This window comes from Protopterus annectens, chromosome 8.part0 (assembly GCF_019279795.1).
Source record: "Protopterus annectens isolate FY-2018-M chromosome 8.part0, PAN1.0, whole genome shotgun sequence".
In the NCBI taxonomy this organism is placed as follows: domain Eukaryota; kingdom Metazoa; phylum Chordata; order Ceratodontiformes; family Protopteridae; genus Protopterus; species Protopterus annectens.
The window spans coordinates 132,339,891-132,356,872 of NC_056741.1; the positions used below are offsets into that span (position 1 = coordinate 132,339,891).

Sequence of the window (16,982 nt, forward strand, 5' to 3'; positions counted from 1 at the left end):
TTTGTATATATTTTTACTCCTACCTATGTCCTGTCAGGGTTCAGCGTCACTCTCTCAGTTGGCATTAAAGTTCTGATGGGATTGATGCTAAAACTTAAGTTTTAAGGCTGCTCAGCTCGAACTGCCTGGTGGTTAGTATGTGTGGACTTTTATCCTTGGTAGGATATAACCTGCTAACATTATTGTAGCAGTGCACATAAGAAAAATCTACTTATATAATAAGTTTACTTATTTGTTAAACTGTACAGATTGTAGAACAAGGCTTTGCACAATTTAAACTTTTTCTGATATATTTTATGCACTTTAGCCCTATTTGCTATAAGGGAACATAGTTTATATTTTCTATTACTGTTGCCCTTAATCAACCCTTAACAGAGTCAATGTATTATTGTGTCTGGTGTTTTTTTCCCCCTGCCTTAATGGATCCTGAGACAGCTGCCCCCGGTTGCACCTAAAAAGAAAAAAAATAAATAACAAAATCGTGCCTCAGCCTATGGTTTGTGAATCTGTTGTTGCCTTAAGCCAGCCTGCAGACCACTTAACTTTTTCCCCATCACCTTCTGGATGAGCCCATGGCCCTCTGTGGTACAGGGGTTTGACGCATCCTCTGGTGCTGGTGTACTACCTGGTTCAGTTACGGGAGAAGTACGGGATAAGAGATCACTTGCCAGACATAATACTTTGTCCCAGATATTTTGTTCTCCAGTGTAGTTCATTATAAGAAGAAACAGAAACTTCACCAAATGACAGACAAACAAGTTATTAGTATATATAGGGCTGATGTGATTTCCTTAGCTAAGTGTTTTACAGCCAGCTAATCTCTGAGGCTATGCTCCTATTCTGAACAACTATGTGGCTACCTTTTCCAGAGGTCAGTCTAGCACCACGGATTTTGATGAGGACTTTGATGCAGACAATAGTGGACACTCTGAGTCTATCTAATCTGATTCTTCTGAAGGTGAACAGTTTCAAAAACCCAGTCAAGTGTTCACCTTTCCACAGATGTTAGCTAGGTTCACAGAGGCACTTGACTGGAAGAAGTATAGAACTACACAAGAGATTGGCAAAGTTTATGATCTTATTGAGGACAAGAGTCCAAATGTTTGGGCTCTTCCTCCTGTATTACTGACCTTAGAAGATGATGTCTATAAAACTGCATGTCAAACCCCTTCGACTCGTGAACCAGTTCCTAAAAAGGCTATTAGGAAATACAATGTTTACTCTGATCTTGCAGCTCTGTTTGCTCCTTTGTTAGCTGACTCAGATGCGATTTCTCTAGCTGCCATCTTTAACAAGAGAACCTTATTGCCTTCTATGTCTACACCACCTGATAAGATTTCAACTAGTTAGAATCTGAGGGAAGAAGGTTGGCTCTGTCTAGTAATTCAGGCATTAGAATTTTAAATTATCAGGGCTTCATGTGGAAATTTATTTTACAATATGCTTTCAGTTTACATGAGTTTGTTTTTTATTTTCCTGCTAATCAGAAGTGTTATATGAATGAGATTGTTTCTAATGTGACTCAGGTTTTCAAACATGCTTTGAAGATGTCTTGGAAGGTGAGCGCACTATTTATAGAAGTGTAGCCACTTCTGTTGTATTGAGAAGGTATCCCTGGTTACATAACCAGAATTTTTCTGAAGATTTAGGAAATGGGATTTTGAATGCTCCTTTGATTTCTGAAATTATGGTTGGTCCTGCTGCTTCCTGATTTTCAAACAATGTGATGATAGAGATAAATTGATGCATGGGGTATATAGAATGTTTCATATGCCTAGGTTTTCCCTTAACAAGGCGTATAACTTTAAAGGGCAGAACAAACAACAATTCCAAGCCTAACAAGTGTCAGGCTATCAAGAAGAGTGGCAGGATGACAAGGCTTTCAAACTAAATACAAGGGATTCATTTCCCAAAAATGATCATTCCCCTGCTAAAGAATGGCTACACCAAGATTCAGGGCATCTTGTCCCTTCCTCCAGTTCCTCCTCCCCTTTCCCCTTCTTCTAAGCTTTAGCTCAAACCAGCAGCCTGTCCAGAAGTTTGTCTATTGTTGTAAGAAAGTCCTTTTATATTGCACAGCTCATAAACAAAGGGATTGTGTCTAGATCTAGGGATGTTATTGTCCTCCTTTACTCAGTACTCATTAGGCTAATCATTGAATATAATGACCCCTTCAGCATATATCTGTCCAGACACATACAACTGGAACACCCACAGAAATATTTGCTGAAAGGATACAAGGCCTAAACAACATTTCCTGCATGGACTGACTCGGAGCCCTGTCACTGTACTCTATTATACAGAATGCTAAAGGTTGACCTGTGTGTCTGGCCTGCAGGGCATCCTCTGACCCATTACTGATAGATGTACTCCACATTAGCAAATCAAATGGCATCAGAAATACTTGGTCTAAGGATCTAAAGATATTCCTCAACATCAACAGAAAGGTTTGGAGAGATCAGTATATCTAGCAGAGGTCACTGCTGCTGTGGAGCAGAGTCCCCAGCCACATAAGACAAAGTTCATCCTTGTCCATTTTCAAGTGCAAATTAGATCTAGGGATGAGAAACAGAAAATTTACCCCTGGACTGCCCGCTGTACTACTAATAGACAGAGGCAGCTCCTATCCCATGTGTTGATCCCCTCAAATTATCTATGGTATGATCACAGTTATTCTCATTAGGAGCAATATATAATTATTGACCATGGGATGAATAAGGCCAATCTACATCTAAATGGTATATGTTATTTTGCACACAAAAACTGAAACTGGATAGGTTTAAAATGACCCAGAAGGCAGCTAGCCTAGTACTTAACTATGAGCCTATAAATAGTCTCAGGTACTGAGAGCAATTTAAGGAGAATACTCTTGGCAGTGGACAAAAAATCCTCCACCCTTCAGGGAAATCCCCCCACATCCACCAGACCAGACACATCTGTTTTCTCTGGTGCTCCTTCACAAGTTGCAAACAAGAATTATAGAACCAGTTCCTGCATGACAAAAAAGGAAAATGATTTTACACCATTGTGGTCCTGCAGAGTGGTGCTAGCAGCAGAGAGATGAAAAAGAGTGACATTGTTTCCCGCCTTTCCTGAGCTAGAATAGTCCCTAATACAGGCATTGCTGTATTCTGGACTTTAGAAAAGTTCCTGTGTTGCCCATATCTTTACTTGGATAGAAGGAAGCTTCTTTGTTCACCAGTGGGAGTGGGGAGCTTTGAGCAGCCTATCTGCCCCTGGAGGAGTGATCTCAGCACAGAATCTTGTTGTTTATTGGCCGTTTTGGGCTAATTCCTAGCTCTTTCAAGTTCCCTGTTTAAAAACCCGCTTTGGCGCGTTTTTTGCGCTTGTTCCAACTCAGCAAAGCTCCTCGTGGTCCTGCAGAGTGGTGCTAGCAGCAGAGAGACGAAAAAGAGTGACTGCTACCTGATTTATTTATTTATTTATTTATTTTATTTTATTTTACATTTGTTGACCGGGCTAGTCTGGCTGGATAGATGTCCATTTTCAGCAGAGGCCCGAGGAGAAAAGCTCCACTATAACTGGTACATTACATAAAAAACATTACTATAAGATACAACTTATAAGGATTAATGAACTAATTGAATGTAGGATATTAACAATACAGAAACATTTTTACACAATTGTACAGTTCTTGAATTACATCATTTTTACAGAATATGTATAATACTTAAAATACTAAATACTGAGTAGAAATTCCTAATCCCATGTTATTAGGAGAAGCAGGGGTAGTAAGTTTTGAAAAGAAAGGAAGAAAGAGGTAGCACATACAAAGGTCTATACTATATAGTATTGACAGCTATGATAATACATTTGTGCCAGGGCACCAGTTCTAAGAAATAGAATTGCATGGCAGGGAGCAAAGTGTGAGTGTAAGTGAGAGGGGTAGAAGACAGGATCCAGAGGTGTATTGAGTAAAAGAGAAAAGATGTTATAGGAAAAGTAATATCTAAGTGGATATAAGGTGAGCTACAGAGGAGGAGTGATACAAGTAGTAGAGACAAGTAGAGAAAGTAGAGGAGGGAGTTGTGAAGAGAGTTGGGCACTAAAGTCAGTCAGGATTAGAACAAGGGCATAGCCAGTTGGATTTGAAATGGTACCTTAGTTGTTTCTTCAAAAGTTTTGATGAGCCTAGGGAGGTCAGTTCTATGGGGAGTTTATTCCAGTAAGAGCCAACAACATTTGTAAACAAGGAGTCGCCAGCTTTATTGTGTGATTTGAGAGTAGTGACTAGCAGTTTGTTTGCTGAGCGGAGGGAAGTAAGATTCTTGTAGGGGGTGACAAGGTTATTAAGTATTGGTGTATTATTAGGGTAATGGAGAATTTTATAGGTGATAACTAACTGGTGGAGGAGAATTAGATTTTGAAGTTCAAGCCAGCTGAGTCTTTTGAGATTCTCACAATGATGGCTACGAAATGGGGAACCTGTGGCAAATCTGGCAATGTTATGGTAGGTTGTGGCAAGATTCTGAAGGTTTGATTTTGAAAGGTTGATAAAGGATGGGAGGCATACAGTAATGTAGAGATGAGATGTGTTTGGGCTAGAGACACCCTGCTAGTCGGTGTAAGAAAGGGCTTAAGTCTATAGAGGGCACCTATCTTTTATTTACAGCTTTGATGGTTAGGTTAATGTGGGAATCAAAGTTCAGTTGATTATCTATTGTAAAACCTAGCAGTTTAGTTGAAAGGTCAGGTGTAATGATAGTGCCATTATCAGAAGCAATAGAGAAGGAGAAGGGGGTAGACTTAGGGGTAGGTGAGAAAAGTAATAATTTGGTTTTTTTGGGATTGAGGAGGAGACAGATATGTTGGAACCATTTTTCTGCTGCTGTAAAGACTTTTTGGGAAGAAGAATGGAGTTCAGATGGAGATCCAGCAGAGCAGATGAGAGTTGAATCGTCTGCATACTGAATACATGTGGATGTTGGGAGTGAAATAGATAGGTTATTGATAAATATGGAGAAAAGAAGGGGACCTAGGATGGATCCTTGAGGGACACCGATAGTGACTGGGAGCTGAGAAGATAGATGGCTGGCCCAAAGCACAGCTTGTTTTCTATCCTTCAAGTAAGAGTCAAACCAGTGCAATGCCATAGAGTCAAGTGAGAGAGATTTCAAAGTGTGTAGCAGAAGTTGATGGTTCACCATATCAAAGGCTTTAGACAGGTCGAGAAATAAAGCAGAGGAGAAAAGGTTGTTATTGCGATTTTTGTTTATATTGTCTGTGAAGGAGAGAAGAGCAGTAGAAGTGCTATGGAAAGGTCTAAAGCCGTGTTGGGAGTCTGCTAGTAGGCTATTATGTAAGAGATGATTTAAAAGTTGTTGGTGTATACAACGTTCCATAATTTTAGATAGAGGTGATAGAAGGGCTATGGGACGGAAATCCGTAAGCTCATTAGTGTTTCCTCCTTTATGCAGAGGAATGATGTGGGAGACCTTCCAGAGGGAAGGAATAGTAGATTCGGTTATTGTTCTATTAATTAAGATGGAGACTGGGTGTGCTAGTTCTGCTGCTGCTAGTTGTAGATATTCGGCTGGTAGTTGGTCGGCTGATGGAGTGCATGGTTTCAGCTTTGAGAGTAATTTACGTATGTAGGTAGTGGAGACTGTCTTAAATTTTAGTGTGGGGGTATTTATTTGAGGAGAGGTCTTTTGAGGGGAAGTGGGGGGAGCCATGGTGTTTGCTAGTGAGGTGACTGTTTCAGAGAAGAAGTTGTTAAATGTATTGGCAATTATGTTGGGAGGGGTTTGAGCTAGGTTAGTTGGAGTAGGTGTTTTGGTATTCCCTGGATGGAGCAGTTTGTTGATTCCTGACCAGAATTTTTTAGGACTAAGATTTTGGTTTTGCTGATATTGAAGGTAATAATTTTTTTTATCAAGATAGGTGAGTTTTTTTGTGCTATTTCTAAGTTGTTTGAAGTTTTGATGGTCAGTTTGGTTTTTTGTTGTTCTCCATTGTGACCATAGTTTGTTCCTTAATAGCATGGTTTGCTTGGTTTCTTTAGAAAGCCAAGGGGCTGCTTTGGATCCTATTCTAATTAAGCGAGAGGGGGCGTGATGGTCAAGGATATTGAGAAATGTGTTGTTGAATAGGGTAACAGCTTCATCTAGGGGGAGGTATTTTAGAGCTGACCAGTTGTATTCTTTGAGTTCATTTCGGAAAGAAGGAAGGTTAAAGTTTTTTTTGCTACGTATAGTACGATAGCTAGCCTGTTTGAAATTGTTATTTTTTTGTTTAGTGATGTAGGTGAGGAGATGGTCGCTGATTTTGTCTGGGAGTGTTCCTGTTTTATATAAGAGGTGATTATTGTTGACTAATATCCAGTCCAGGATGGCTTGTTTATTGGTCGTTTTGTTAATTCTAGTTGGGGAGTTTATGGTTTGTTGAAAATTGAAGAGGTTAAGGTGAGAGATGGGTTTTGGTGTTATGCAGGAGTTCCAATCAATATTAAAGTCTCCTAGTATTATGGTTTCCTGAGGAAAGTTACCGGAGAGCCAGCTAAGAATGTTTTCAAGTGTATTTAAGTTGTTGCCAGGGGGGATATAGGAACATATTATATAGATGGCTTTGCTTTTATTTATTTGGAATTTGCTGAAGAGTATTTCAGCATTTGCAGGTAAGGGAGGCAGGGAGTCGATTGAGGACACCTGCAGTTCAGATTTATAGAGTAAGGCAACTCCTCCACCCTTTTTGTTTAGACGATCCTGCCTTAAAATGTTATATCCAGGTGGGGTAATTTCATTGTCTTTGGTCCCTGGTTTAAGCCAGGTTTCAGTAAGACAGAGGATATCAAATGCGTAGAGGTCAATTAAAGCATGCAGTTGTGTGATTTTGTTGTTAATGCTTCGAATGTTTAGGTGTGCTATTGTAAGTGAGTTAGGAGAGAAAGGAGTACTAAAGTGGTTAGTAGTTTGGTGTTTGCTAAGTAATACTGCTTAGCAGTAATTTGCTAAGTAAGTACCTTTTACTGCCTTTACCTTTGCGACCATCTTTTCTCGCCGAAAAGCAAGTTAAAACTGCTCTTTTGCTTGAATTAAGCTTGTTTTCTGCATTTATTAATACCTGCACTTTAAAGTTGTCTTTTTGTTGAATTTAACTGTTGAGGCTGCTCACTCAAGTGCGCTAGCCTGTGTAAAGTATGTACTGTCCTTTTTCTGTTGTCCGTTTAGAAAAAAAAAGAAAAAAACAAAAAATATCCTTGTTTCCCGCCTTTCCTGAGGTAGAATATTCCCTAATACAGATATTGCTGTATTCTGGACTTTAGAAAAGTTCCTGTGTTGCCCATATCCTTACTTGGATAGAAGGAAGCTTCTTTGTTCACCAGTGGGAGTGGGGAGCTTTGAGCAGCCTATCTGTCCCAGGAGGAGTGATCTGAGCACAGAATCTTGTTGTTTATTGGCTGTTTTGGGCTAATTCCTAGCTCTTTCAAGTCCCCTGTCTAAAAACCCGCTGTAGCACGGTTTTGCGCATAGCGCAGCGCCACTTAAACAGGTTTAAACTATTACCGGCTCCACAGAGTCTGCTCTTCACTTTTTCCCATGGAACTGATCTGTATCTCAAAGGAAGCACTCTGTTTTCATTCTATAGCCTATCCTTGCACTTAGAAGAAACTGTATAAGCACTAAAACCTCTATTATACTCTTTTAAATACTTAACACCCTACTGATCCTCCTAGATCAGTCAAAAGTATTAATCAAATATCTTGACATGTCCAAAGGTCAGTTTCATGTGTACTCTCCAGTCCAGCTGGTGAATATGGGAATCTTAAGGCAATGTTACAACTGCCTCATGTACACAGACAACCCTCTCCTCCTCCCAACAAACTCAAATATATGTGAGAGATGCAACTATATAGCCAAACTGGAGGCTGAGCTCTCTTGACCCATGACTGACACAGTCAATCAGGAGGAGAAGGTAGCCACACACACCACAAATCCAGTCTCACATAGACCTATAGCAACAGCAAACCAAACACATAAACACTCAAAAACATACTCGGAGGTTCTAAATAAAAATCTGCCTAAGCAGCACAGACCTCCAAAGCAGACACCCAAACAACTGCTACCCCACAACAATACCCACATATTACATAGTTCACAAAGTCAGTGTGCCACACAGTCACAGCCCTTAAGGCTAAAAACACACCTAATGCACTTGTAATAGGTGACTCTATAGTCAGACACACTGACGTCCCACTCACCAGGCTGAACAAGGAGAAGGTCACTGTAAGCTGTTTGTCGGGTGCCAGGATCTGCCACATAACACATGCACTCAGGTCACTCCAAAGCAAGTACAAATATGACTCAGTCATTGTCCATGCTGGTGTGAATGACCGGAGACGTACCTCCCTGGACTACATGAAAAGAGACATAGAGGACCTCTCTGATCATGTAGCCCAGGCCGGTATGACTCTGACCTTGAGTAGCATCTTACCCTCACCAAGAATTATGCCACAGTATAAAGACAAAATGATCAATTTTAACAATTGGCTAAAGTATTGGTGTCATTCAAAGGGGATCCAGTGTCTGTCTTTCTGGGATGACATGCTTGACAAGCCACATTGCTTCACTAGGGACGGCTTGCACCTGTCACCCCTGGGCTTTCGAATACTGGCTAAGGCTCTTGCCACCCCCATAGTGCCTTTTTTAGGCAAGGCTCAAAAGACAAACCCAACTCCATAGACAACACAAGAAAAAAGAAACTAAGGGTAATGCTGCTCAATGCCAGAAGTCTAAATCTCAAGATGCACGCACTTGAGGCGCTCCTCAGTATGGAGAATATCGATATCTGTGCAGTAACAGAAACCTGGTTCAAGGCTCCCGAGAGCACTCCAGCACTACCAGGTTATACCTCATACCATGCTTTTCGGCCCCAAAACTCGGACTGAACCACAAAAGGAGGGGGAGTATCCATATTCATCAAAGATTCCCACACCTCCAGGTTAGTGGCACTACACGAAGCAATGGAGAACATCCATGTGCAACTAACAGTGGGCAAAACTGCCTTTCAGTTTATAGCCTGCTACAGACCACCCTCCCAAACTCAGGAACCCCAATCGGCTTTCCTGAGAACACTAGAGAATATGAAGGTCTCTCCAAACACCATTATATTGGGTGACTTCAACTACCCAAACATAGACTGGGAGCACTACTCAAGCCCCAACACCCTCGCCCAACGGTTCCTAGAATTTATAAACTCAAATGCCATGGAACAAGTGGTCACCACTCCCACAAGAGGGGAAAACATATTGGACCTGATCATCACCAACATGGGGACTCTATGTTCCATACCAGAGGTATACCCCCCATTGGTAAGATCGGACCATAAATTAATCTCACTGGGCATCCATATCCCGTCCCCACCCCCAGCCCAGGAAACCACGGTGAAGAACTTCTCAAAAGCAAACTTCACACTTCTCAAAACCGAGGTGGTATCCTTCAAAGCCCCCGGGCCAGTGGAAAATACGGCCCGAACCGTGGAATCCTTTATAAACGCATTCTATGGACACCTTCAGGAATGCATGGATCGTGTCATCCTAAATAAAACCAAGTCCCAATCCTCCAAAGGCAGGAGATCTGTCTGGTGGACCCCAGCCATAAATAAGCTATAGAACAGAAGGAGGAAGCTACTACAGGATAGAGCAAAATTCCAAAAAGGGAAGACATCTCTAATCAGTACTAGCAAGAAACTACGATCCCTCATAAAATCATCTAAGGCCAGCTTCGAAAGAAAAATTGCACAAGACGCTAAAGATAATCACAAGGCCTTCTTTAGTTATGTCAGGAACCTATGTGGCAACTCCCAGATATGCTCTGAGTTAGTGCAAAATGACAAAAAATACACTGAACCCACAGACATTGCCAACATCCTGGCAGACTGGTTCAGTGCAAACTTCTCCCCCCCTTCCCCCCCAAAAGAGCAAATGTCTATCCCAACAGAATGTAGCCTCCCTGACATCACAGATGCACAGGTAAGAGCTGCTCTCTCCAAAGCAAAAAACACAGCATCAATGGGACCGGACGGTGTCCTGGGCTGCATCTTGCATGAGCTCCAAGAAGAACTGAACCCTCACATAAAGTCACTGTTCAGTCTCAGCCTTACTACAGGATATGTACCCAAGGAATGGCGTACAGCAACAGTGGTCCCACCCCACAAAGATGGTGCCTCAACGGACCCCGGAAACTATCACCCTATAAGCCTGACTAGCCTGGTCTGCAAAGCTATGGAACAGATCATCATGGAACTCATAAGCAAAGACATTGGGGACCTCCAGACACTGGATCCTACCCAGTTCGGCTTTGTTAAGGGCAGATCTTGCCTCTTGAACCTGGTCGATTTCTTTGAAACAGTCACCAAGGCCATAGATGAAGGAAAGGTAGTCTACACAGCCTACCTGGACCTCGCGAAAGCCTTCAACACAATACCCCACTCAGGCATCATAAATAAGCTCACCAGCTTAAATATCAACCCCTATGTCACGAGATGGGTTGCAAACTGGCTCAGGGATAGAACCAACATGGTCAGAATTGCAGGTGCCATGTCAGACTCTAAACCAGTTACAAGTGGCGTCCCACAAGGCTCAGTCCTGGGACCTCTCTTGCTCGGTATATATTTCTCTGAGGTACAGGCTAACATGGGAGGACTATGGCTGACCAACTTCGCAGATGACTGCAAACTGGGTGCCATAATCGACTCCGCCGACTGATACAAGCATCCTCCAAAAGGGTCTCACAGAGACGGATAACTGGTGCCAGAGCCATGGCCTAAAGCTAAATGCCAAAAAGTGCATAGTCATCCCCTTTGGGAAAAACAAAGTGCCCACAAATTACCACATAGGTGGTAATCCACTAAGTACGGAAGAAGTAATTAGGGATTTGGGGACCCAAGTAGACAGCAATCTCTCCTTTGACAATCACGTTGCCAAAGTGGTTAGAAAGACCTTCTATATAGCCCACCTTATCATGAAAGGGCTCACATCTAGATCAAGAGAGGTCATTGTGCCTCTCTACTCATCACTCATCAGGCCCATAATTGAATACAGTGCCCCATTCAGGATGTATCTTACCTGACACCTGCAGCAACTGGAAATACCCCAAAAGTACCTCACCAAGAGGATCAAGGGACTCAAACAGATGCCCTACGCAATTAGGCTAAAGAAACTCCAGCTCTACTCAGTTGCTTACCGCCTACTCAGAGGCGATCTGTGCCTGACGTATAAGGCCATGTCCAACCCAGAATTAATGGACATGCTCCACCTCAGGAAATCCAAATCTCTTAGAGCTACACGCTCCAGGGACTTAAACCTCTGTACAGAAATAAATAGGACATGCTGGAGGGACAGATTCATATCCCAGAGGCTCCCCTCACTCTGGAACAAAATCCCAATCCATGTTAGGCAGAGCCCCTCAATGACCCTCTTCAAGAGAAATCTTGACGAGTGGATGGGAGATCGTAGGTTTACCCCTGGAATCTCTTCTGTGTCCCTACTAGACAGAGGCACAGTAACCTAACCTTAAAAGGGCTATCTTCTGTGACCTACTATACAGAGGCACAATCAACTAATCTAAAAGGGTGGTGTAATTCAAACACACTCTGGCTAGGCTTATAAATGCCGTAGGGCAGATAGCCTAGTATCAACCTATGAACCAGAATTCTTTTGGTACCCCAAAATGAGCCATCATAGAGATCAGTGTTAGATTTGTCATACCTAAATGCCTTTCTGAAAGTACCCAAATTCAAAATGCTCAGCTTGCAGACAGTCCTAGCCCTTAATCTGGACCACTGTTTCATGTTGACTTTACATCTAAAAAATACTTATCATTGCATTCCACTTACTTACAACTTCAAGTTGAAACCACAAAAGTCTTGTCTCACAAAAAATTATCTTTCAGAGGTGTGTGATGGATACTGAAAAAGAGTGCCCTTTCTTCTAGAAGACAAAGTCCTGACTTTTCAGAAATCAGAACATTTTCAGATATTTCCCACTTCAGGAAGCTGCCTCTGCAAGAGAGATGTTCAACAAACACACTGCCTTACTGGCATATGGGTAGCAGTGCCCCGATATCCTATCAATGGCAGTCTACCAAAGCTTAGGGCATGACTTATCAATCACCTATGAGTACAGTGACTGTCTTTCATGGCACAGACAAAACCTTTGCAGTTTTCTAGCGTCACAGTAAGAGAAGGATCTGAGAAGACTGCTCCTTTCTTTGGATATTTTAGCTGCTGAGGTCATATAAGAACCCATTTGTGGTTTTAATTTCCTCTCTTTGCTTTTTCTGTCAGTGCTTGAATACTGTATTCTGCTGCTTTCACTGTTTTTTTCTGATTATAAATGTTGTATATGCTTCTGTTTTTACTTTGACATGCACAGTATGGCATGTTGATTAAAAACTTTATTTAGAAGTTTTCAAAGGAAAACTTGCTCATATTGCAGTTTTGTTTTGTTTTGTTTATTTATTTATTTATTGACATTTGTTGGGTCAGAAGCCCATTTTCATGGGAGGCCTGGGGAGAAAAGCTCCACATAAAGTACAAACATTATTACAATTTAAAGTTGTGTGTACACAATTACATTGGATTAAAGTATAATACAGTTTAAATTTAGTAGAATATTACATGCAGTTATAGACACTGTACATCTTAATATGTGACTATAATATTGGTTTTACAGTCAAACATTTCTAAAATACTAGGTAGACAAATTTATAGGGGGTTATTTAAATGAGAAAAGTTAGTTTTATAGAATTTAGAGAGTGAGAGGTTTTAAAAGTAGTTTACGGGACACTGGGAGTACGATGGTTAAGGATAGTGGTCTAAAGAGAGAAAAGATTTGAGGATTAGTTTAGTTAGCATGAGTAGATATACATTGGAATATGGAGTCTGATATGCTGTGGAGAACAGGGGTTATGGATGGGGATGTAAAACTTTGAAGAAGAAAGAAGTAAGTAAATAGTAGGTAATAATTTGGGGAGAGAGAGTAGGAGATGAAGGGTGAAGGACAGGCAGCTGGAGGAAGGAAACAGGTAGTATCAGATATATAGTGGAGAAATGGGAAATTGAGTATGTTATTGTTTAGTGGAGGAGCAAGGACAGGTCTGATTATTAAGAAAGGGATTTTTAAGAGTAAGTTTTAAGGTCTTAAAGGAATCTAAGATGGTAATATTTGGAGGTAAGGTGTTCCATAGTTTTGCAATAGTGAAGGAATAGAGACTATGTCCAGCTCTTCTGTTAGGTTTGTATGCATTTAAAAGTTGTATATTAGTGGAACAGAGATTTCTGGATGGGGTATATGGTTGTAAGATTGGTTTTAATGCTGGGCAACTGTCAGGCTTATATATTATTTTATTTGGTAGAGATAGTTGTACTAAGCTGAGGTAATGGGGAAATCCAGCCAATTGAGTTCACTGAGGGCATAACAGTGATGTGAGTGATAAGGTAAGCTAGTTGCAAAATTAGCTATTCTGTAGTAGCATGATTGCAATTTGTTTTTTTAGAGACGTGGAGGTTAGTGAGAAAAGGGGCCACACACAAGAGGGAGAAGAGCAAGAATGTATTGGCACATGCTTTTTTGGTGGGGTTGCCCATGAAATGTGTGTGTCTATAGAGTTTACCAAGCTTGAAATGTGATGGTATTTAGCATGTGATGCTCGAAGAAAAGTTTGTCATCTCTGGTGATACCCAATAACTTTGCTTGTGTTGCAATTTCTATCTCTGTGTTGTTTTGCGAGTATATTTTAAAGTTATGTAGAAGTGGTTTTGGTGCAAATAATAACATTTTAGTCTTATTGGCGTTAAGTAGTAGTTGTGCATCATTTAGCCAGGTCTCGATAGAGGTGAAGGCATCTTGTGTTATTTTGAGGAGTTGTTGATGGTTATTGGAGGAGGAGATAATGGTGGAATCATCAGCGTATTGAATGAGTGTGCTTTGATGGGAGCCCATATGAAGATTATTAATGAAAATGTTGAAAAGCAAGAGTCCAAGAATGGATCCTTGGGTGACTCCAGTTTTGTTTAAGAGGTATTGTGACAGATTAGTTTGCCATCAAACGCATTGCTGTCTATTAACTAGCTGACAAACTATTTTAGAGTAGGAAGACAGCATCCTAGATGTAGATAATTGTACTCATTTTTGATGTGACACTGTATGAAAGGCTTTTTTTTGGGGTTATGATTATTTGAGGTAATGTTGCAAAATTACAGAATTTCAATTTTTTTTTCATTTAAATCACTGTTTTGCTGCCATTTTATATGTTAAATATTTCTGAGAAGAAATTTTCATCGATTTATGATTTATTTCTTGTCTAATACTGTTTTAAGCTTTATCCACTCATATTGACTGAAGCTAGCCTTTTTTACAAAATTAGGGGACTTTGTGTATATATTTTGGGATTGTAACTGTTTGAAACTGTTTTATTCAGTACACTCTTTAGAATGGCAACCCATGCAGAACAAGATTTCAGATCGCTGTTGGCACCATTTTATATGTTTATCATTTCTGACAGGAATTTTTCATCAGTTTGTGATTTTGTTTTTGTCTTATGCTGTTTTAGGCTGTTTCCATTCAGTTGGATGAAACATTTTTTTCTTTACAAAATCAGGTGACTTGTTTATGTATTTTCTGTTTTTAATGTTACTGAAAATGCAATAATTTTTCTCAGTGTGTTGTTCAAAATAATAGCCCTACAGAAATAGTCTTTAGATTACTATTTAGGGGAGAAGGGTCTTATTTGTCTGTCTTTTTACTGGGCTGGCCATGCAGCCAGTATTTGGTATTTAACTGGCTGGTTTCTTTTCTCCTGACTTGGACTCAGATATGGTGCACCCCACTAATCTACTCTGTGTGCACCTAAAACATTGAAATATGCCTTGGCCTTAAGTAGGCAATTGGACCACTTGCCTTCTTTTGCATACATGTCCCTTGGTGTGGTGGTAGTATCACAATACATGCATGACAAGAGGGTCAGACACATCTTCTGGGGGTGTACCAGTGCCTGGTTCAGGTACAGGAGAGTGAAATGTTTTAGGTACAGGGGAAACTAGGGGTGCATAACCTATTGCCAGTGTTGATATGTCTCCCCCAGGAGATTCTCCCACTTGTGTAATGCATACAAAAAAGTGACATCAAACCCACCATATCGCAGGGCAATGATCTCTGACCAGGTTTTTACCTGAGTTGCTGACTATGGCTAAATCCATTGTTCAGACAGTTGATTATGGGGTGTAAACCTGGATTATGAGTAATGCCAGTGTTCACACCCACATCCAGACATGCAGAGATCCTAAATTTGAAAGGTATTAGTAGTCTGACATTTCAGAAGCCTCAGAGTCTGATCAGTGAGGTTACCCTGATGACAAACAGGTACAAAAATCCAAATAGATGTTTTCTTTTTCTCAACTCCTGGCTAAATTTAGGGATGTATTCAACTGGGAGCAATCTTCAGCTGCTCCCAAGGTCAACAGGGTGTATGATCTTTTGGAGGATGAGGGCCCAGCTGTGGTTACCTTCCCTCTGTTAATCCTAGGATTGGAGAATATATTTTAAAAAGTTTGCAGTTCTCCTCCAGTGAATGAGTCTTTGACTAAAAAAGTCTTTAAAAAATTTGATGTGCTCTACCATGCCTGATTTTTAAGCCCATTTGTCTGTGGATTTTGCTGCTGTATCCCCAGTGACATCCTCCAGCAAATAGACTCCCCAAGAGTCAATAAACTTCATGCAGGAATATTGCTATCCCTGCATGGAGTGAACCTTGTCCGTTTCCACATAGCCCTAACAGCAGTGCATCTTGCATATTCATGAAGGTGGGCTACTACTAAGGGTAAGTGGACATGAACACTACTGTGTAAAGTGGGCGTGTTTTAATAGTGCCCGTACCACCAGCACATGCCCTGCACTCTGAAAGTGCTGTACAGCACTTTCTAAGTGCTTTCAGGATCTGCAGACACTGAAAGCATGAAATCAATTAGGAAGCAATGGAGGGGTGTGTGACAGGTACTGTCACGCAGCCCCTGCATTGCTAAGCTGCCATACTGCATTTTCTAATTGATTTCAGGGTCCACAAACACTGAAGGCAGGAATTTCAATAGGAAGCAATGGAGGGTGTGTGTGACAGGTACTATCACGCACCCCCTGCATTGTCAGAGTGCTGTATGGCACCAGGGCCATACCTCCCAACTGTACAGATATTCACAGACTGTCCAGACTGCATACACATCAGAAAATCCATGCTAATGCAAAACCTGTTATTCTGTCAACTTGTAAGTTTGTAAGAGCAATATTTAAAATGTGCCCTATGTTTGCCCATCCTACCACAGTTAATCTGCGTTTGTGCAGCTTTCTTGCTCTGAGTGAGAAAAGAGTTGAAATTCATTCAGTATTTTTTTTGCGATCCAAGTAGTTTAAGTGCAGCTGAGCATGTTTACAAATCGTGCCACTGTCCTCCGCATAGCTTAAACATCCTAAATAAGTTAAATAGAAGTGTACAGCTAAAATCCGCAATGATAAGAGAGTGTAGTGGTTAGAGCTTCCACTTTACATGCAGCAGTTCAGGGTTTGCGCACCAAGGCAGGCTGCTCAATTTTACATGGGAAAGCATTATTAAAATAATTTTTGTTTATTAAATGAGGTAGAAAATAATATTTGTCAATCAGGGGAGTATAGCAGGTCCAAAAGTGAAGTGTCAGTGTATAAAACATATGAAACCCCCATGTAAACTCAAGTGTCCCATACAGTATAGTCACACCCCAAGGTAATGTAATGAAATTACATACAGCGATGTCATGTAAAGTAAATCATATACACTTACTAATATTTCAGAAATGATTAATTAAGTCATAATTCTGATATTTTTTTAAAAATGAAAAGTGAACAATGGTTAGCAGTGGTCAGCTCTGCTTAGCTGTATTAAGCATTGCTTAGACATAAATGCTAAGCAGCAGTCAACTCAGCTAAGTGGATTTGC

The 16,982-nt window shown here is 40.8% G+C and overlaps 1 protein-coding gene across 1 annotated transcript in view; it reads right to left on the reverse strand.

Annotated features, from left to right (window-relative positions):
* Positions 1–1,572: 1,572 nt before the first annotated feature.
* Positions 1,573–16,982, reverse strand: part of LOC122808161 (alpha-2-macroglobulin-like) — a 1,492,450-nt gene continuing 1,477,040 nt past the window's right edge. The window contains exon 13 of the mRNA XM_044079133.1: positions 1,573–1,707. Coding sequence (XP_043935068.1) covers positions 1,573–1,707 — 135 coding nt within the window. The remainder of the gene's footprint in view (positions 1,708–16,982) is intronic.